Below are 21,791 nucleotides of genomic sequence, written 5' to 3'. Positions count from 1 at the left end.
GCAGACAGGATGAACCTGAGATATTTCATGTTTTATCTGCTCCGTTTCATTTATTAATTAACATCCATTCCTGCATTTCAAGCCTGCAACACATTCCAAAATTCGTTTCAAAATTCTCCACACATTATCTATTGTACCCGTACCCTCTTCTTCCGCAGCCATGCCTTTGTAATGTGTGCAGCATGTGGTTTTGCATTGTCTTGTTGAAAAATGCATGGACGTCCCTGGAAAAGATGACGTCTTGAAAGCAGCATATGTTGCTCTAATATCTCAATGTACTTTTCTGCATTAATGCTGCCATCACAGAAGTGTAAATGACTTTTGCCAAGGGCACTGACACAACCCCATACCATGACAGACCCTGGCTTTTGGACTTGTTGCTGATAACAGTGTGGATGGTCCTTTTTGTCTTTGGTCCGGAGCACACGGTGTCCATTTTTTCCAAAAAAGACCTGGAATGCCGATTCTTCTGACCACAGTACACATTTCCACTGTGTGATGGTCCATCCTAGATGCCTCCAAGTTTACCTTTCAAGTTTACACACTGAAATTCCTCCCAATTCTTTAAATCGTTTAATGATATTATGCACTGTAGAGGGAGAAATATGCAAATCCCTTCCAATCTTTTTTTCAGGTACATTATTTTTAAACATTTTAATCATTTTCTCACACATCATCTTTGCTCATCAAAGACTCAGCCTTTCCTGGATGCTGCTTTTGTACCAAACCATGATTACAATCACCTGTTGACATCACCTGTTTGGAATCACATCATTATTTTGTTTTTTTTTCACCTCATTACTAGCCCTAAACTGCCCCCGTCCCAACTTTTTTGGAACTTGAGTTCAAACTGTCTGCAATCAAATAAAAGTCAAAGTAAATGTAAGGAACACTGCATTTTTATTTTATTTGCATTTTCCACACTGTCCCAACTTTTTCTAATTTAGGGTTGTATTAAAAATACCTGGAACAATGTTCATGAAAATAAATAAATAAAGACCCTTTCATTTTATGCTGAAATGAAATGTTTGAATGGTCACATCCATTCCAGGAATACTGTACGTATTGAAACCCGGATGACGCTGTCTACATTCAGACAAGCATTACATCTATTGCTCCATGATTTGTACCAATTTATGTCTTGACTGTCTGCTTCTGATTTACAGAAGCAGTGTGACCCTGTTTTCAGTACTCTTGAACTAAGGTATTGTTAAAGGACTGGAACAGCATCATAGCCACCTGCTTGTTCATGTTATTTTTAAATGTGCCAGGTTATTAACCTTCTCACCAGTATCCAGGGCAAGCCAGCATTGCTCTTGTGACTATACACCGATCAGCCATAACATTAAAACCACCTCCTTGTTTCTACACTCACTGTTCATTTTATCAGCTCCACTTACCATATAGAAGTACGTTGTAGTTCTACAATTACTGACTGTAGTCCATCTGTTTCTCTGTATGCTTTGTTAGCCCCCTTTCATGTTGTTCTTCAATGGTCAAGACCCCCACTGGACCACTATAGAGTAGGTATTATTTGGGTGGTGGATCATTCTCAGCACTGCAGTGACACTGACATGGTGGTGGTGTGTTAGTGTGTGTTGTGCTGGTATGAGCGGATAAGACACAGCAGCGCTGCTGGAGTTTTAAATACTGGGTCCACTCTATTAGACACTCCTACCTAGTTGGTCCACCTTGTAGATGTAAAGTCAGAGACGATCGCTCATCTATTGCTGCTGTTTGAGTTGGTCATCTTCTAGACCTTCATCAGTGGTCACAGAACGCTGCCCACAGGGTGCTGTTGGCTGTATATTTTTGGTTGGTGGACTATTCTCAGTCCAGCAGTGACAGTGACGTGTTTAAAAACTCCATCAGCACTGCTGTGTCTTATCCACTCATACCAGCACAACACACACTAACACACCACCACCATGTCAGTGTCACTGCAGTGCTGAGAATGATCCACCACCCAAATAATACCTACTCTGTAGTGGTCCTGGGAGAGTCCTGACTATTGAAGAACAGCATGAAAGGGGGCTACCAATGCAATAATGGTTGGATGAGTCTAGCTTTTATTTTGTTAGAATATGTTATAATGTAATCTTTTCCAGAACGGAGATGGAAATTACCTTTCAGAATATTACCTGTGTTTATTTTAAAGCCAAAGTCTTTAAAAAAGAATAGAGATGTTATAGTCCCCTTTTTTCAAACAGCCAAATCAATGCCATAGTTTTTGATAGCTAATGATTGTTTTTCTTTATATCCAATCAAACGAGAGCATTATAATTAGTTTATCTTATAAACCAGGTAGAAATTCCTACTGTGATATAATCTTCTGCTTTATAATTAAGAAAGAACAAACTGTTAATATATAATGCCACTGTTGCGTAGTAATGAAAAACAATGTTGCGCTTGTACTCTTGCTCTTTCCCTCCCTCTCTATGCCTCTCAACAGCATTCAATTATTTCACTTGATTAACTTTTCATTATCAACCTTTCAAACAAACAAACAATTCTCTCCTGGGCCAGGGCGACTGTGCTAGAGCAGCCTCTGATCTGAACAGGAATACACATGAATATAGTATGAATCATTTAATACTTTTTTTTTTTCTTTAATTAAAGAGGAAAAAAAAACTACAACCAGTACTTTACCATGTCAATGAAATGCAGTGGCATAAATAATAGAATGCTACTCTAACTATATGTTGCAATTTCGACCAGGATTAAAGGTTACTTTATGTAATCACAAAAGTAAAAAGTAAACCATGGTGTTATTGTCAGACTAAAACAAAATGTGAATCTCAAGCACCTCATTTAAATATAATAATAGGAGGGTAGCACATATTGATGAATTAAATGAAATACCTCATTCAAGAAATTGTTCATAAAAAAAATGCAACTCATTGTTAAAATTTGCATTTTATATTTATTTTAATAAAATATAAATATTATTTTAATAAAGGGTGGGTCTATGAAGACAAGTTTTGAATAACTAATTTGATGGATAATTCTGTAATGTCAATTTACTTTTCATCATGGCTTCCTTCTTTCAAATGAGTAATTATAATTGACTGCAGCTGGTCACATCTCTGTGCTAATTTAAATAGGGAAGGTTTGACCAAACCCACCAAAATTCATGGAACAGGTTGGAACAGACAAGCAAAACTTTTACGTCATGCTGAGAGGAAATTTGCCAATATAGTCAGATGGTGCCTATTTTGGAGCTAAAGCCTTTCTTGCTTGCATGGTATCCTTTAACCCCATAGTGATATAAGACTTGCCTGACTGTTAAATGTGTGAGCTCATTTAATTGCAGTAAAATTACAGTTGCAAACACACAGATAAAAAGACTTTACCTGTAGTTGCTAATTGTCATGTTTTTACTGGTCCATCTGGACAAATTTTATATGAATCTAAATGTCTAACCTACAATATTTGTTGCCAACATTTAGTAATTTAATTCTATGTAGTTAATTTCATTTCATTTTCATCAACTGTTTATCCTGGTCAGGGTCGTAGCAGGGTCATGGCAGGGTTCCCCAGGAAACACTAGGATGGGTTCTTGACTTCATTGTAGACCTCCATCACACTGATCCATCGCAAGGCTTTGGCTATCCCCTCCAAACACAGCCAATTATTTCTGTCTGACTGACAGCACAGATAAGATTAGATTCTGGATTATTGTTGTCATTGTTATTATGCTAGTTCACTGCAGTGCTGTCAGGTGGTCGAGCGTTTATATGCAGACATAACTGCCTATCTGTGGGAGAGGTGGGGGTGGGGGGGGGGTTAAGGCTTTTGTTGACTTTTGTTTCTGCAGTACGCCCAGTGATTGTGGGGAAACTTGACCCATAGTGACCCTGACCAGGATAAAGCGATGGCAAAAGATAATAGTAAAAATTAAAATAATAATAATTAGGGATGTCACACGATTAAAATTTTTTAATCATGATTAAAGAACCAAATTTATCGCGATTAATCGACTGCAAAAATAACTAAGCAAAATGTAAACAGTTATGCACATTTTTATTGCATGTTTAGCAATAAAAAATTAATACAATTATGATAAATTATCTTTAGAAAGCCAGCCAATGCCTGTATAGAGTTGTTGACAGCTACATATCTTTCAACCAGTTATTTAAAATGACAAGTCTGTTCACATTATCTGGCAAAAGATCCTGTTCATAACCCTGCCACTGAAAACAGGTGCTCAGGGTACTACAATGAACCATTCCTATATGCAACACATATGAAGTCATGTAAATCCACATCGTTAACTATGTTAAAGCATCTACAGTTTATTGCGATCCATTTAACACCAGTGTTTGTAATGTTCCCACGACGTGTACAGTCCATGGGCTTTCCCTCCAAATTCCTTTTAAATGAAGCTCATTTTGCCTGTAGCGCGTATCCGTGCTCGCAGACGTTTGACGAGACAAAGGTCTGCTTTGACCAAATATGATATTGAAGCGTCAATTAATAACTGTAATTTTGTCTAATGATGATTTCTCATGCTTTCTGAAAACAAAAATTATTATTGGAAACACCCCTACATTTCGCAATATGTAGCAGCAGCAGCTGGAGTAATTTGTAACTCATGACTGCAAACTGGAAAAAGACCCGTGTTATCGCTACACAGTATAAACACAATGTTGCTGTGTTAATGCAGCGTAAATTACCACAGTGACGTATGTTTAAAGTGGCACAAACATAGCCCAATAAAAATCGCTTGATAAAAAATTTTATTCTAGATTAATTTTTTAATCGCGATTAAAATTTTAATGCATTCATTAACGCAATTAACGACAGCCCTAATAATAACAATAATACATTATTATTATTATTATTATTATTATTATTTTAAAAACAAGTTCTGGCAGATATTTTTTAATGAAGTTCAATAAGTGAGTTTTGCCTTTAAAAAAAAAAATATAATAAAAATAAATAAATAAATAATTAATTACAGACTGATGTTTGGCAGACATGAAGCTAGAACTCCACATATTACCCACGCAAAAAAACAAGAATTATTTTAAAAAAGTGACAGGTCTAGAAATCAGTATTTAATGCCTTAGTGTTTTCATATAGCACATCAAATCCTTGAGTTTTCACATAATTTAAGAAAACAGTTTAACAGTATTGAAACTTGTAGGAGAAGAGACTTTTTTTTTTATCTTTTAGCAGGGGTGATGCTCTAAAAAACGTTCTGATGGCTTAGTTTATTAAGTCTTGATTTATAGACTCTGCTTTGGTGGACAGAATATATTTCAGGTCAAGTTACACATAACTTTTTAATGAGTAAAAGATCTAATTAAAATTCAATAAAACTAAAATAGTTAACTGTTTATTATTAACCCTTTTGGTGACCATTTTCAGATGCAATTTAAGACAGTTGCAAACAACTTAAGACATTGCAGATACAGTTATTTATTATTATTATTATTATTATTATGATTGTTGTCATTATTAATTATTTGTTTATTTATTTACTTATTTACTTACTTACTACTTACTTACATACATACAGTACATACATACATACATACGGGCGGCACGGTGGCTAAGTGGATAGCACTGTCGCCTCACAGCAAGAAGGTCCTGGGTTCTATCCCCAGGTGGGCAGTCTGGGTCCATTCTGTGTGGAGTTTGCATGTTCTCCCCGTGTCTGTGTGGGTTTACTCCGGGTGCTCCGGTTTCCTCCCACAGTCCAAAAACATGCAAGTGAGGTGAATTGGAGATACTAAATTGTCCATGACTGTGTTGGATATAACCATGTGAACTGATGAACCTTGTGTAATGAGTAACTACCGTTCCTGTCATTAATGTAACCAAAGTGTAAAACATGACGTTAAAAATCCAAATAAACAAACAAACAAACATACATACATACATACATACACACACACACACACACACATACCTACACACTTTCATACATTTGCCAAACTTTGGAAAAGTAGTGGTGGCTGGGTTCTCAGATATTTTCCCACCTCCTCAAGCTAGATTTAAAGTAACTGCAGGAACGTTGTAAACAGTAAACGATCACTAGGTTCCCAACCTGCAGCCCTAGCACACAATACACTATGACTTACTGTTTAGCTCAGTCTAGGAGCATCAAGAGAATCAAGCCTCAGCCATAACCCACTTTAAATATTAATGATACTGACTGGAAAAGGAAACAGGAACTTACAATTCTGTCTACTTTACCTATTTTAAATTGTAAGAAAATTAACCTCAATGTCAACTTAGATCTTTCTTGTCTTAGGCTTTCTAAGTCTTACTGGTCCAGGTCCAGTTGCTGCTAGCCATGATTTTAATTATTTAATTAGTGTACGCTTTGATAAAAACGCATGAGAAGTCAAGACAGAAAATGAAAATTATATATATATATATATATATATATATATATATATATATATATATATATATATATATATACAGTGTATCACAAAAGTGAGTACACCCCTCACATTTCTGCAAATATTTCATTATATCTTTTCATGTGACAACACTATAGACATGAAACTTGGATATAACTTAGAGTAGTCAGTGTACAGCTTGTATAGCAGTGTAGATTTACTGTCTTCTGAAAATAACTCAACACACAGCCATTAATGTCTAAATAGCTGGCAACATAAGTGAGTACACCCCACAGTGAACATGTCCAAATTGTGCCCAAATGTGTCGTTGTCCCTCCCTGGTGTCATGTGTCAAGGTCCCAGGTGTAAATGGGGAGCAGGGCTGTTAAATTTGGTGTTTTGGGTACAATTCTCTCATACTGGCCACTGGATATTCAACATGGCACCTCATGGCAAAGAACTCTCTGAGGATGTAAGAAATAGAATTGTTGCTCTCCACAAAGATGGCCTGGGCTATAAGAAGATTGCTAACACCCTGAAACTGAGCTACAGCATGGTGGCCAAGGTCATACAGCGGTTTTCCAGGACAGGTTCCACTCGGAACAGGCTTCGCCAGGGTCGACCAAAGAAGTTGAGTCCACGTGTTCGGCGTCATATCCAGAGGTTGGCTTTAAAAAATAGACACATGAGTGCTGCCAGCATTGCTGCAGAGGTTGAAGACGTGGGAGGTCAGCCTGTCAGTGCTCAGACCATACGCCGCACACTGCATCAACTCGGTCTGCATGGTCGTCATCCCAGAAGGAAGCTGACGCACAAGAAAGCCTGCAAACAGTTTGCTGAAAACAAGCAGTCCAAGAACATGGATTACTGGAATGCCCTGTGGTCTGACGAGACCAAGATAAACTTGTTTGGCTCAGATGGTGTCCAGCATGTGTGGCGGCGCCCTGGTGAGAAGTACCAAGACAACTGTATCTTGCCTACAGTCAAGCATGGTGGTGGTAGCATCATGGTCTTGGGCTGCATGAGTGTTGCTGGCACTGGGGAGCTGCAGTTCATTGAGGGAAACATGAATTCCAACATGTACTGTGACATTCTGAAACAGAGCATGATCCCCTCCCTTCGAAAACTGGGCCTCATGGCAGTTTTCCAACAGGATAACGACCCCAAACACAACCTCCAAGATGACAACTGCCTTGCTGAGGAAGCTGAAGGTAAAGGTGATGGACTAAACCCAATTGAGCACCTGTGGCGCATCCTCAAGTGGAAGGTGGAGGAGTTCAAGGTGTCTAACATCCACCAGCTCCGTGATGTCATCATGGAGGAGTGGAAGAGGATTCCAGTAGCAACCTGTGCAGCTCTGGTGAATTCCATGCCCAGGAGGGTTAAGGCAGTGCTGGATAATAATGGTGGTCACACAAAATATTGACACTTTGGGCACAATTTGGACATGTTCACTGTGGGGTGTACTCACTTATGTTGCCAGCTATTTAGACATTAATGGCTGTGTGTTGAGTTATTTTCAGAAGACAGTAAATCTACACTGCTATACAAGTTGTACACTGACTACTCTAAGTTATATCCAAGTTTTATTTCTATAGTGTTGTCCCATGAAAAGATATAATAAAATATTTGCAGAAATGTGAGGGGTGTACTCACTTTTGTGATACACTGTATATATATATAATATTTTACTCTTTTACTTTGTTCTTCAATGGTCAGGACCACCACAGAGCAGGTATTATTTAGGTGGTGGATGATTCTCAGCACTGCAGTGACACTGACATGGTGGTGTTGGGTTACTGTGTGTTTTGCTGGTATGAGTGGATCAGACACAGCAGCACTGCTGGAGTTTTTAAGTACTGTGTCCACTCACTGTCCACTATGTTAGACACTCCTACCTAGTTGGTCCACCTTGTAGATGTAAAGTCAGAGACGATCGTTCATCTATTGCTGCTGTTTGAGTTGGTCATCTTCGAGACCTTCATCAGTGGTCACAGGACTCTGCCCACGGGGCGCTGTTGGCTTGATGTTTTTGATTGGTGGACTATTCTCAGTCCAGCAGTGACAGTGAGGTGTTTAAAAACTCCATCAGTGCTCTTATCTCTTATCCACTCATACCAGCACAACACACACTAACACACCACCACCATGTCAGTGTCACTGCAGTGCTGAGAATGATTCACCACCCAAATAATACCTGCTCTGTAGTGGTCCTGGGAGAGTTCTGACCATTGAAGAACAGGGTGAAAGCAGGTTAAAAAAATTAGGAGAGAAACAGATGGACTTTAGTCAGTAATGTGCTTCTATATGGTAAGTGGAGCTGAAAAAATGGACACTGAGTGTGGAAACAAGGAGGTGGTTTTAATGTTATGGCTGATCGGCGTATACATAAATTGGCCATCTTCTTATGTAGAGTTCAATTATCCAGCTGTGCCAGGCATATTTTTATATTCATGACTCTAGCGATGTCAAGTTGCATTTTGTGCTGTCTTTTCTTACCTACATTTCCGAGTATAAAAATATCCTGTTATGGCCTCTAATGTTCAAGAAAATGTTCATATTTTTGAATAGAACTTGATTGGAAAAGCAACAGGATAAATTCAGCTGTAATAACTCCCAAGGATAAAAGCAGCCACTTTTGTCACACATTTCCAAAACTCCAATAGCTCCAATTATGGTGTGCCCTATGCCACTTCACCCCATGCTTGGCATTGTGCATGACAATATATGTCCAGTGTTTTGCTGCTCTTCTATTAAAGCTCTATTCATAAAGCTCTCGACTAACAATACATGTGCTTCCTCTTCACACAAACCGCATTTGCAGCTCTGGAAGAACAGAAATTGTAAAAAAGTTACTCCTTGTAATGGTTCCATCTCATATCATATTGCATAAAAGTGTAAAATTACCCAATTGTGGTCTCTAATTTAACTGATAATAATCATATTTTCATATACAAATTTAAACTGACAAAACAGTTGGATAGATCCAGATGTATCACGCCCTGAAGGATACAATTAGCCACTAATCTGATGAGGGCAGTAAATTCATGGCGTAGTTAGTAACATTTCAAGCATCTCCAATGGCTGCAGCTCGCGCTCCAGTCGGCATCTTAATTTGGTCCCTTATTAATTAGAGAGTTTCAAGATCAAAAGCATAAGCTGGGGAGATGAAAGTTCGCCTTGGGGTCCAAAGGCCATAAAGGTCCTGGGAAATTGTAATTAGTCCATATGGAGATGGAGAAATTCAGGCTGGCCTCTCTTGTGACAAAGCACCATAATGGAAATGGAGTGGTTCTTATTAAAGCACCATGTTGAACTCTCTCTCTCTCTCTCTCTCTCTCTCTCTCTCTCTCTCTCTCTCTCTCTCTCTCTCTCTCTTTCTCTCTGTAAGTATGTTTATTAATAGACATAGAGTATAAATAAGAGTGTGAGTATACATATTACTGAGGAAAAAATGATTTGCCCCTTCACAATTTCCTCAATTTTTTCGGAGCTGGCTAGGTTCTAAAAACCAGCACATGATGCCGTGGTCTGGAAAAGGTTTCAAGGCTTTAGGACTTCAGCAAACCACAATGAGAGCAATAACCTAGAAATTATATATACATATATATATATATATACAGTGTATATATACTGTATATATACGTATATATATACAGGGGTTGGACAAAATAACTGAAACACCTGGTTTTAGACCACAATAATTTATTAGTATGGTGTAGGGCCTCCTTTTGCGGCCAATACAGCGTCAATTCGTCTTGGAAATGACATATACAAGTCCTGCACAGTGGTCAGAGGGATTTTAAGCCATTCTTCTTGCAGGATAGTGGCCAGGTCACTACGTGATGCTGGTGGAGGAAAACGTTTCCTGACTCGCTTCTCCAAAACACCCCAAAGTGGCTCAATAATATTTAGATCTGGTGACTGTGCAGGCCATGGGAGATGTTCAACTTCACTTTCATGTTCATCAAACCAATCTTTCACCAGTCTTGCTGTGTGTATTGGTGCATTGTCATCCTGATACACGGCACCGCCATTGGATGCACATGGTCCTCCAGAATGGTTCGGTAGTCCTTGGCAGTGACGCGCTCATCTAGCACAAGTATTGGGCCAAGGGAATGCCATGATATGGCAGCCCAAACCATCACTGATCCACCCCCATGCTTCACTCTGGGCATGCAACAGTCTGGGTGGTACGCTTCTTTGGGGCTTCTCCACACCGTAACTCTCCCGGATGTGGGGAAAACAGTAAAGGTGGACTCATCAGAGAACAATACATGTTTCACATTGTCCACAGCCCAAGATTTGCGCTCCTTGCACCATTGAAACCGACGTTTGGCATTGGCACGAGTGACCAAAGGTTTGGCTATAGCAGCCCGGCCGTGTATATTGACCCTGTGGAGCTCCCGACGGACAGTTCTGGTGGAAACAGGAGAGTTGAGGTGCACATTTAATTCTGCCGTGATTTGGGCAGCCGTGGTTTTATGTTTTTTGGATACAATCCGGGTTAGCACCCGAACATCCCTTTCAGACAGCTTCCTCTTGCGTCCACAGTTAATCCTGTTGGATGTGGTTTGTCCTTCTTGGTGGTATGCTGACATTACCCTGGATACCGTGGCTCTTGATACATCACAAAGACTTGCTGTCTTGGTCACAGATGCGCCAGCAAGACGTGCACCAACAATTTGTCCTCTTTTGAACTCTGGTATGTCACCCATAATGTTGTGTGCATTGCAATATTTTGAGCAAAAGTGTGCTCTTACCCTGCTAATTGAACCTTCACACTCTGCTCTTACTGGTGCAATGTGCAATTAATGAAGATTGGCCACCAGACTGGTCCAATTTAGCCATGAAACCTACCACACTAAAATGACAGGTGTTTCAGTTATTTTGTCCAACCCCTGTATATATATATATATATATATATATATATATATATATATATATATATATATATATATATATATATACTGATCAGCCATAACAACCACCTCCTTGTTTCTACACACACTGTCCATTTTATCAGCTCCACTTACCATATAGAAGCACTTTGTAGTTCTACAATTACTGACTGTAGTCCATCTGTTTCTCTATATACTGTTTTAGCCTGCTTTCACCCTGTTCTTCAATGGTCAGGACCACCACACAGCAGGTATTATTTAGGTGGTGGATCATTCTCAGCACTGCAGTGACATTGACATGGTGATAGTGTGTTAGTGTGTGTTGTGCTGGTATGAGTGGATCAGACACAGCAGCGCTGCTGGAGTTTTTAAATACCGTGTCCACTCACTGTCCACTCTATTAGACACTCCTAACTAGTTGGTCCACCTCGTAGATGTAAAGTCAGAGACGATCGTTCATCTATTGCTGCTGTTTGAATTGGTCATCTTCTAGACCTTCACCAGTGGTCACAGGACGCTGCCCATGGGGCGCTGTTGGCTGGATATATTTTTGGTTGGTGGACTATTCTCAGTCCAGCAGTGACAGTGAGGTGTTTAAAAACTCCATCAGCACTGCTGTGTCTTATCCACTCATACCAGCTACATAATCCGTGGTGGTCTTGTGGGGGTTCTGACCATTGAAGAACAGGGTGAAAGCAGGCTAAAAAGTATGTAGAGAAACGGATGGACAACAGTCAGTAATTGTAGAACTACAAAGTGCTTCTACATGGTAAGTGGAGCTGATAAAATGGACAGTGTGTGTAGAAACAAGGAGGTGGTTTTAATGTTATGGCTGAACGGTGTGTATATATAAGTTTGTGTGTCTGTGTGTGTGTGTGTGTGTGTAACACATATCTTGTATTTTCAGTTCATAAAACCTCAAGGTCTTCTCATAGATGAAAAGCCTTCTATCTCTGTGGTGGTTAAACATTTTGTCATTCAGGGACAATGGTTCATACTGCACATATAGAACATGTATTTTTTATAATGACATCAATGTATATAAATATACAGTACATTAAAAATAAACATTTGTTTTACATTTATTTATTAATTTATTTGTATTTGTTTAGCTGCACCCTTTTAGCTGCATCTTAAACTACAGTACATACAAACTTACTCATAAAACTTACTTTACATCAGTAAAACACATATATTTGTCTATCTTTTTTGAAAGAGAAAGTTTAATTGCAGCTTTCTGCGACTTTTGAAAATTAAAAGCATTGTGTTGTAATTGAAAGTACACATTTCAATCCAAACCCATAATAACAATAGATTTTCCAGTAAATACTACATTGGGCTGAAAGGCTGCTCTTTAACCAGATCTGCCACACATTCTTTGGTATGCAAGTAGTCATTTTCAGAAATGCATTGATGTGTTTCTTTGTTGCCGGCTCTGTATGAAAATAATTGTGGGTTGTTACACTTCTATTCTACCGAGACCATGCCAGAAGTATCAGAGTGACAGCTGCCAGCAGAACACAAAAAGACATGGAAGTTTATTGTTGGGTTGTCTTTAATAGAAAATTGCTATGTTTATTAAATCAACTGTATGCACCACTGTGAAGTAAAATATGCAGTTGATAGTTTCGCATTAACATGCCGCCTTTGTCATCCTGAAGTTTAGTTTAATTTAGGAAAAAAGCTGTCCTCAGTAAAGATGACAATCTATTCCTGAATCAAATATGTATAAAAAATCTACTTCATGCAAATTACCTGATTAATGAGATTCCAGTAACTGTTAAGGAAGTCTAATTGACTGCAGGTATAGTTAATAGGAATGTAATACTTGCAACTAGAGCTGGGTGATTCCTGAATCCCGCGTGTTAATGATTCGAATTTTCAGCCGCTCAGGTGATGCAGCGATAAAAACACATGCTGGAACCAGAGCTGGGATCTCGAATACATCGTATTGAATCTCAGCTCTGCCTTGCCGGCTGAGGCTGAGCAGCCACCTCTCTCTCATGATTGGTGCAATTACGACCTCTGCTGGCACAGAGGTGGGAAAAGAGTGCTTTTTGGGTGTGTCCCTCCGTACACGCAGCTAAGCTGCACTGCACTCGTCAAAGTGTATGATAAGATGCATACAGCTGCTGCCCACGTGTCGGAGGGGGCGTGGGTTAGCTTCGTTCTCCTCAATCAGAGCAGGGATTGGCATTGGTGGAGAAGAAGCATGATGCAATGGGGCAATTGAACGTGCTATAAAGGGAGAAAAAAGGGAGAAAATGCATAAAGAAAATATATATATTTTTTAAATTATTCGAATCTTTGTACTGAATAAGGAATCACGAGTCCGAGGTCTTAATTAACCCGGATCCTATGAGTCCTCTGACTGGCTGCTGCTAAGTAGACAAGGCGAGTGAGCAGACTCACTAAAAACGCCGCAGACTCAGATGATTTGGCTGAAACCGGCTTCACTCCAATCCGTGGATCTAAGTAATAAGTTAAATATTCCAATAAACAAGCGGTTAAACACACTGATGTTCATTATGTGGCTGATTTTATGCACATGCTATTATTATTATTATTATTATTATTATTATTATTATTATTATTTAATATTATTATTATTATTATTTAATATTATTATTATTTAATATTATTTAATATTATTATTATTAATTATTATTATTATTATTAATATTAACATTATTATCATCAGTAGTAGTGGTATAAATTAGTAATGCAGCATATTTTCTTGTAAGCAAAACAACAACAAAATATAGTTATATTATTATTAAAATGCAAATGCCTTACAGGCTACTTTAGGACTGTACCACTTTAGGAGTATCATAGCCCCCATGGTAATTTACTGACTGTTTGTTTTGGTGCCACTGTGGCTACCTGACTGGGTCAAGTTACCATAGCAATTTGTTTTTGGCCATCCCTCTTGAACCCTTGACCCATTAATATACCCATCTGATTGGTAGTCCACCCACCTCTCCCTCCTCCTTGTCCCTATCTCCCATAATTCATTTGTTGTTATTTATGTTTGTTTGTTAAGTTGTGTTTGTTTGTTTCTTGGTGTGTGGAATTTATATTAAAGTTAAAATTTAAAATAAACATATGTAACCTAATAATGTGTCTATGTAACTTTACAGTTGTAATTTATTTCATTTATTGGACGGTTGGGGGGGACTCAAGTGAACTGGATCACATTACTGAGTGACTCATTAAGCCGAGTCCATAAAATAAACCGAATTTACCACCACCACTTGCAACAATTAGGAAACCTGTGGAAGAAACAGACAGTTTAACACTGTTGTGCATGCTTTTCATGTTCTCTAAACCATGGCAAGCTAAAAAGAATGCTCCAGATTTTTGTTGTTGGCTGACAGCAGTGCAATGTGGCATTTTGCGGTTGTAGCCCATCTGTCTCAGGATTTGATGTTTACTGAGATTTTTCTTTTTTTACCACAGTTCTAGAGGGTGGTTATTTGGGTTACTGTATAAAGTAATTTTAAATTAATCATATACATGTAAGGATAAAAGATATAAGCAAAATAAACACCGATCAGGCATAACATTATGACCACCTTCCTAATATTGTGTTGGTCCCCCTTTTGCTGCCAAAACAGCCCTGACCCGTTGAGGCACCACTAGACTCCACTAGACCCTGAAGGTGTGCTGTGGTATCTGGCACCAAGATGTCAGCAGCAGATCCTTTAACTCCTGTAAGTCGTGAGGTGGGGCCTCCATGGATCTGACTTGTTTGTCCAGCACATCCCACAGATGCTCGATTAAGTTGAGAGCTGGGGAATTTGGAGGCCAAGTCAACACCTCAAACTCGTTGTTGTGCTCTGCAGACCAGGAACACCCCACAAGAGCTGCAGTTCTGGAGATGCTCTGACCCAGTTGTCTAGCCATCACAATTTGACCCTTGTCAAACTCGCTCAAATCCTTATGCTCACCCATCAACTTTGAGGATAAAATGTTCACTTGCTGCCTGATATATCCCACCCACTAACAGGTGGCGTGATGAAGAGATAATCAGTGTTATTCACTTAACCTGTCAGTGGTCATAATGTTAAGTCGGGTCGGTGTAAATGTAACTAGGAATGTTCATCAAATATTCATATAACATTAAAAGCTGAATAGTAATGACCATAATAATAATGGTTTACCTTGTTCAGATTACTGTAAACACTGAAACAATATTGTAGTTAATGCCATTTGTTGGTTAGCATGCTTCATCACTAGTAAATATGTTACTAATTTTAAATACATGTTTTAATTACACCATAATAGTCACAGCTCTTTACATCTTAGTGCGTTTGTCAAACTCAAATCCGGCCCACCACATCATTTTAAGCTTAAAGACGTATGATTGTCTTAAAATACACTGTACATAAACTGCATCTCCCACAATGCATGCAAATTTTGTGACTCGCAAAATGACCACATCAAGTTTTCAAATTAGCGTTTAACTGAGGCGGTTTTCCAACAAGTGATGTTGAGAAATATTTACTAATAATCCCAGAATGTACAAGAAGACAAAATTGAAGCAGAAGGAAGGTAAATTATTGAAATATGGGAAAGTAAATACAAGTTTGTGCTTCAAGAAAAAACACCGGTACGTCTCTTGTGGTATGAGGCCGTGTCTGTGGTAAAGGAGTACAATATAAATGTAGATACATTATAAATATACAGTATACATTTGGCATTTTAGAATTTAGCTTCCAAGAAAAACAACAAATTGTCCATGTCTTAAAAGGCAGACTGCAATCACAGCAGGATACGTTACAATCAGTCCATAATGCAGATGTGGCCCACAGTGAAAATGAGTTTGACACCCCTGTGTTAGTGATATCTGTGTGGTGTGGGTCACTATAAAGCCTTAAACTTGTTGGCACAACTTAAATGTACCCTTATTGATTTCAACAGATTTTTACTACTGGTTTTGTAGATTTGCAGTATCAAACTTGGTTACTGTTGCTGCAGCCTGTGATGTGAGATTGAATTCCGATGCTTTAACAGCCTGGTAGGTTTAAGTGGTATTGAGCCACATTGGGGTTCCGTCTCCTGCCAACAATCCCCAACTAAACAATTAAAATGTAGCATATTGTCTGCTTGCGTGGGTGCTCATTTCGCAGCATATGATCTTAATAATTTAATAGGATGTATAATCTGTTGCTTGGCTACAGTGACGACTCAAAGTAGGAAAGAACAAATATTGATTTGAAAAGAAGGTAATTAGTGCACCTCGAACAAGTATTCAACCTGTTTTCTTTCACCACATCAATAATTGCCACAGCCTCGTATTTGTATCAATTTAGCAAGGCACTTTCATATGACCTGGCATGCCAGATGTCATATTGACCATCGCCAAAAGCTATTATACCGATGTTTTTAAAAAAGTCCACTTCAGTAAAGAGAAAAAAGCAACCCATCATTAACTGATGGTTCTGTTCGAGATTTTTTTCTGCCAAAAACAAACAAATTGCTAAGTTGAACTGGTAATTGCTGGTCTTGGGTCCAAAACACAACAATTGGTAATTGATGACTAGAAAAATAAATAAATAATAATAATAATAATAATAATAATAATAGTAATAATAATCATAATGATAATGACAATGACAATGACAATGACAATGATAATAATAATAATAATAATAATAACAATAATAATGACTGATAATAATAATAATAATAATAATTACAATGACAATAATAATAATAATTATAATAATAATGACAATAATAATAATAATAATAATAATAATAACAATAATAATAATAATAATAATAATGACAATGATAATAATAATAATAATAATGACAATAATAATAATAATAATAATAATAATGACAATGATAATAATAATAATAATAATAATAATAATAATAATAATAATAATAATAATGACAATAATTATAATTATAATAATAATAATAAATTACACTCTAATGTTACATAACTGCTGAACATCAAACTTCCCTTGCAGGTTAAGCTGGCTTTTATCTGAGATGTCCGTTCAATGTACACATGTGCTTCTCAGTCAGTGCCGACCAGATGGGCAGTACCCTGTTAAAAGCTTTTCTGGAAAAAATGATTTCATTCATTTTAACATGTAAACATATACATTTTATTTTGTTTGGAGGACTTGTCTTTATCAGAAGAAAGTAACATTTTTGTTTGTCCACAGATTTTATTCATATTTTGTCATATCTTTAATGAGCAACAAAGCCTTATAAAATAAAAATGACATAAAAGAGGACAGTTGTCTGTGGGCTTAAATTGGCTAATCTAATAAAATTACTGTGCCAGCAGTCATTATTGCTGTCATTCAGAGAATTTAAACTATAGTCTAAATTTAAACTATGAGTTGTTGTTTGTACAGTGGCAGCCTAGTAATAAGAGATTTGGGCTATACATTGAAAGGTTGTGGGCTCAAATCCTGGCTCTACTGTGCAGCCACTATTGGGCCCTTGAGCAAGGCTCTTAACCCTGTCTACTCCAGGGGCGCCGTACAATGATTGACCCTGCAATCTGACCCCAGCTTCCAAACAAGATATGCAGAAAAATGAATTTTATTGTACTGTTCATGTGTATATGTACAGGTATATATGACAAAGGCATAAAGGCATTCCATTAACACAATTATATTTGCTGGATTATCAATGAAGTTTTTTGTTTAACATTGTGTAATGTAATGGGTTCACCTGACGTGGGAATCATGTCCATCTGCTTTGTGCTGCAGCTGGGAGAGCCCTTTAAATGTTGTTCTCATTGGGTCATTGGGCTTTTTCTTGCTGGCTCATTAATTTATCATAGTACGTTGTCTATGCTTTGGTGACACTTGCACACCCTCTGAGACAGGTATTTATTTATTTATTATTTATATTATTATTTTTTTCTGCCAGCTCAGACATTTTTTCAAATTTTTTTTTTTTTTTTGAGAAACTCGGCAAGTTGTTTTAGTGCGCTTTGGCCATCACAAAGTGACCATAAAGTGATCATGTAATGACTACTCTGCTCGTTTGTAATTGCCACTGACACATACTGGGTTATTTTTTTCCTGTTTTCATTTGTGGTCGTGTGTTTTGTGTTCTAATGTCCCTGTGTGGGGCCACTTAAGGACATTCACAGACTTTCTCAGAAGCCACTCCTTTGTTCACTTGGCTGTGTGCTTCGGGTCGTTGTCATGTTGGAAGGTAAACCTTTGCCCCAGTCAGAGGTCCAGAGCGCTCTGGAGCAGGTTTTCTTAAAGGATCTAGGTGTACTTAGCTGCATTCATCTTTCCCTCTATCAGGACTAGTCGCCCCGGTCCCACTGCTGAAAAACATCCCCACATCATGATGCTGCCACCACCATGCTTCACTGTAGGGATGGCATTAGCCAGGTGATGAGCGGTGCCTGGTTTCCTCCAGACGTGGTGCTTGGTATTGAGGCCAAAAAGTTCAAGAATCTTGTTTCTCATGGTTTGAGAGTCCTCTAGGTGCCTTTTGGAAAACTCCACGCGGGCTGTCATGTGCCTTTTACTAAGAAGTGGCTTCCGTCTGGCCACTCTACCATAAAGGCGTGATTTGTGGAGTGCAGCCTGGATGGTTGATCTTCTGATAGGTTCTCCCATCTCCACAAGGATACGCTGGAGCTCTGTCAGATTGACCATCGGATTTCTGCTCACATCCCTGGCCAAGGCCAGTCTTCCCCGATTGCTCAGTTTGACCGGGTGACCAGGTCTAGGAAGATTTTGGTGGTTCCAAACTTATTCCATTTACGAATGATGGTGGCCACTGTGCTCTTTGGGACCTGCAGCCATTTTTCTGTACCCTTCTCCAGATCTATGCCTTGACACAATCCTGTTTCTGAGGTCTGCAGATAATTCCTTTGACCCCGTGGCTTGGAGTTTGCTCTGATATGCACTGTCAATTGTGGGACCTTATATACGCAGGTTTTGTCAATCCCTAATCATGTCTAATCAGTTGAATTTGCCACAGGTGGACTCCAATTAAACTGTAGAAACATCTCAAGCAGTTTCAGTAAAAACAAAATGCACCTCAGCTCACTTGTGGGTGTCATATCAAAGGGTGTACATATGATATTTTACATTTAGATTTGTAATAAATTAGCACAAATTTCTAAAAACCTGCTTTCACTCTGACATTGTGGGCTATTTTGTGTGAACTTAATCTATTATAGAATGAGTCTGTAATGTAATAAAACGTGGAGACGGTAAAAGGGGTGTGCAGACTTTCCGGCTTAACTGTATATAGAGGTAATACCATATATGTAAATAGCTATAGTTATAATTATTATATTAATCATAAATATACACCGATCAGCCATAACATTAAAACCACCTCCTTGTTTCTACACTCACTGTCCATTTTATCAGCTCCACTTACCATACAGAAGCACTTTGTAGTTCTACAATTACTGACTGTAGTCCATCTGTTTCTCTACATATCTTTTTAGCCTGCTTTTACCCTGTTCTTCAATGGTCAGGACCCCCACAGGACCACCACACAGCAGGTATTATTTGGGTGGTGGATCATTCTCAGCACTGCAGTGACACTGACATGGTGGTGGTGTGTTAGTGTGTGTTGTGCTGATATGAGTGTATCAGACACAGCAGCGCTGCTGGAGTTTTTACCATGTCCACTCACTGTCCACTCTCTTAGACACTCCTACCTAGTTGGTCCACCTTGTAGATGTAAAGTCAGAGACGATCGCTCATCTATTGCTGCTGTTTGAGTTGGTCATCTTCTAGACCTTCATCAGTGGTCACAGGACGCTGCCCACAGAGCACCGTTGGCTGGATATTTTTTGGTTGGTGGACTATTCTCAGTCCAGCAGTGACAGTGAGGTGTTAAATACTCCATCAGTGCTGCTGTGTCTTATCCACTCATACCAGCACAACACACACTAACACACCACCACCATGTCAGTGTCACTGCAGTGCTGAGAACAATCCACCACTCAAATAATATCTACTCTGTAGTGGTCCTGTGGGGGTCCTGACCATTGAAGAACAGCATGACAGGGGGATAACAAAGCATGCAAAGAAACAGATGGACTTTAGTCAGTAATTGTAGAACTGCAAAGTGCTTCTATATGGTAAGTGGAGCTGATAAAATAGACAGTAAGTGTAGAAAGGAGGAGGTTATGGCTGATCGGTGTATAAGTGTTTTGTACAATACCATTTGCACTTCTGGTAGATGCTAACTGCGTTGCGTTGCCTTGTACTTGTACTGAGCAATGACAATAAAGTTAAATCTATCTATCTATTTATTAAGTGAAATGGAAATTAGAGGCGGGAGGGTACAGTAAGCTTCAGACTTTTTGGAGGAACAAAGCAGCAGTTCAGAGTATGAGTTCCTCTACTGTTCTTCAAGTATTTTTAAATGATTACTAACAAGTGTTCTTGTAATTTCATAGCTGTGTTTCTGTCTTGGCACCTCTTTAATTCTCTCTGCAGCTCGACTGATTCCCGCCTTCGGCTCACGGCTGTCAGCACACCCGCACATCTTTGTGCTGACGGCTGAGGAAGTGGGTTGAAGAGAACGAACTCTAAACGCAATCTTATCTTTTTTTCCTTCTTTCTTTTTTTCTTTTTTCAACATATCTGCAGAACTCCTGTCAGCCTGCCACGAGCTTCGCTGTCGCTATGGCTGCATCATGACCAGGAATGGTACGTTCTGCTTCTGTGCCGATGGTTTCGAGGTGGGAGAGGACGGGCGCAGCTGCGGAGGTAGGTCTTTCACCTTCAGCTCCGGCCATTTTGTCAGATTAAACAAGAGCGATCGTTCTCTTGGGGGTCGTTTAACACTTCATGTCTGGCTTTATATGACACCTGGCATTGACTTCTCAAAAGCTAAATACAAAGTTCAGCGTGTCACTGATTGATTACACAGAGTTGCAAGCAAAGAAAAGTTTTGGAACCCTTTTGGATTCTGCTTTAATAACAAAATATGGAAGGGCCGACCATGAAAATCATGCAATGAACCGTGAAATTTAAGCTCTGTGTTTACCAGACATCTTTCATTCTCGTAGCATTCAAGTGTCTTACATTTACTGGTTACATTTTGGGGCCGCGCCAAGTTGGCGCAGCGGGATATTCCTTAAGCACACCAGCACTGAGTTTCTGAACTCCTCGGTTCGAAACTCGGTGTTGCCATCTAGCGGGCATGATTCCAGTGCCTGCAGCAGATACGAATTGGCCACCGTATCTGCAGGGTGGGGTCCGGAATATGTGTGGGTGGGTGGGTCTTCATACGCTGTGAAAGGATCCTGATTGGCGGAAGAGGAGAAGAGGAGGGCTGTACACATGTCGGAAAAGTCGTGTACAGCGACGTGCTCTCCTTGGATGCAATCTGGTATCTCTCAGCAGTGTCTCATATTTCACTATGAGACGGTTCTAGCAATCCTACGGCAATTTAGTTAACAATTGCTTAGTCAAAAAGTCCAAGATGTCAAAGTCTAAAACACTAGTTGGGTAACGGAGTTTACTGAGTTTGCAGTGCCTGCAGCAGATACTAATTGGCCACC

At 39.0% G+C, this 21,791-nt stretch overlaps 1 protein-coding gene across 1 annotated transcript in view; it reads left to right on the top strand.

The window, feature by feature from the left end:
• Positions 1-21,791, top strand: part of lrp1bb (low density lipoprotein receptor-related protein 1Bb) — a 488,452-nt gene that overhangs the window by 52,688 nt on the left and 413,973 nt on the right. Inside the window, exon 4 of the mRNA XM_063005338.1 lies at positions 20,875-20,994. Coding sequence (XP_062861408.1) covers positions 20,875-20,994 — 120 coding nt within the window. The remainder of the gene's footprint in view (positions 1-20,874; positions 20,995-21,791) is intronic.

This window comes from Trichomycterus rosablanca, chromosome 12, assembly GCF_030014385.1.
Source record: "Trichomycterus rosablanca isolate fTriRos1 chromosome 12, fTriRos1.hap1, whole genome shotgun sequence".
NCBI lineage: Eukaryota > Metazoa > Chordata > Actinopteri > Siluriformes > Trichomycteridae > Trichomycterus > Trichomycterus rosablanca.
Note: the sequence above shows the minus strand (reverse complement) of the source record. Positions and strands in the feature narration are given on the sequence as shown.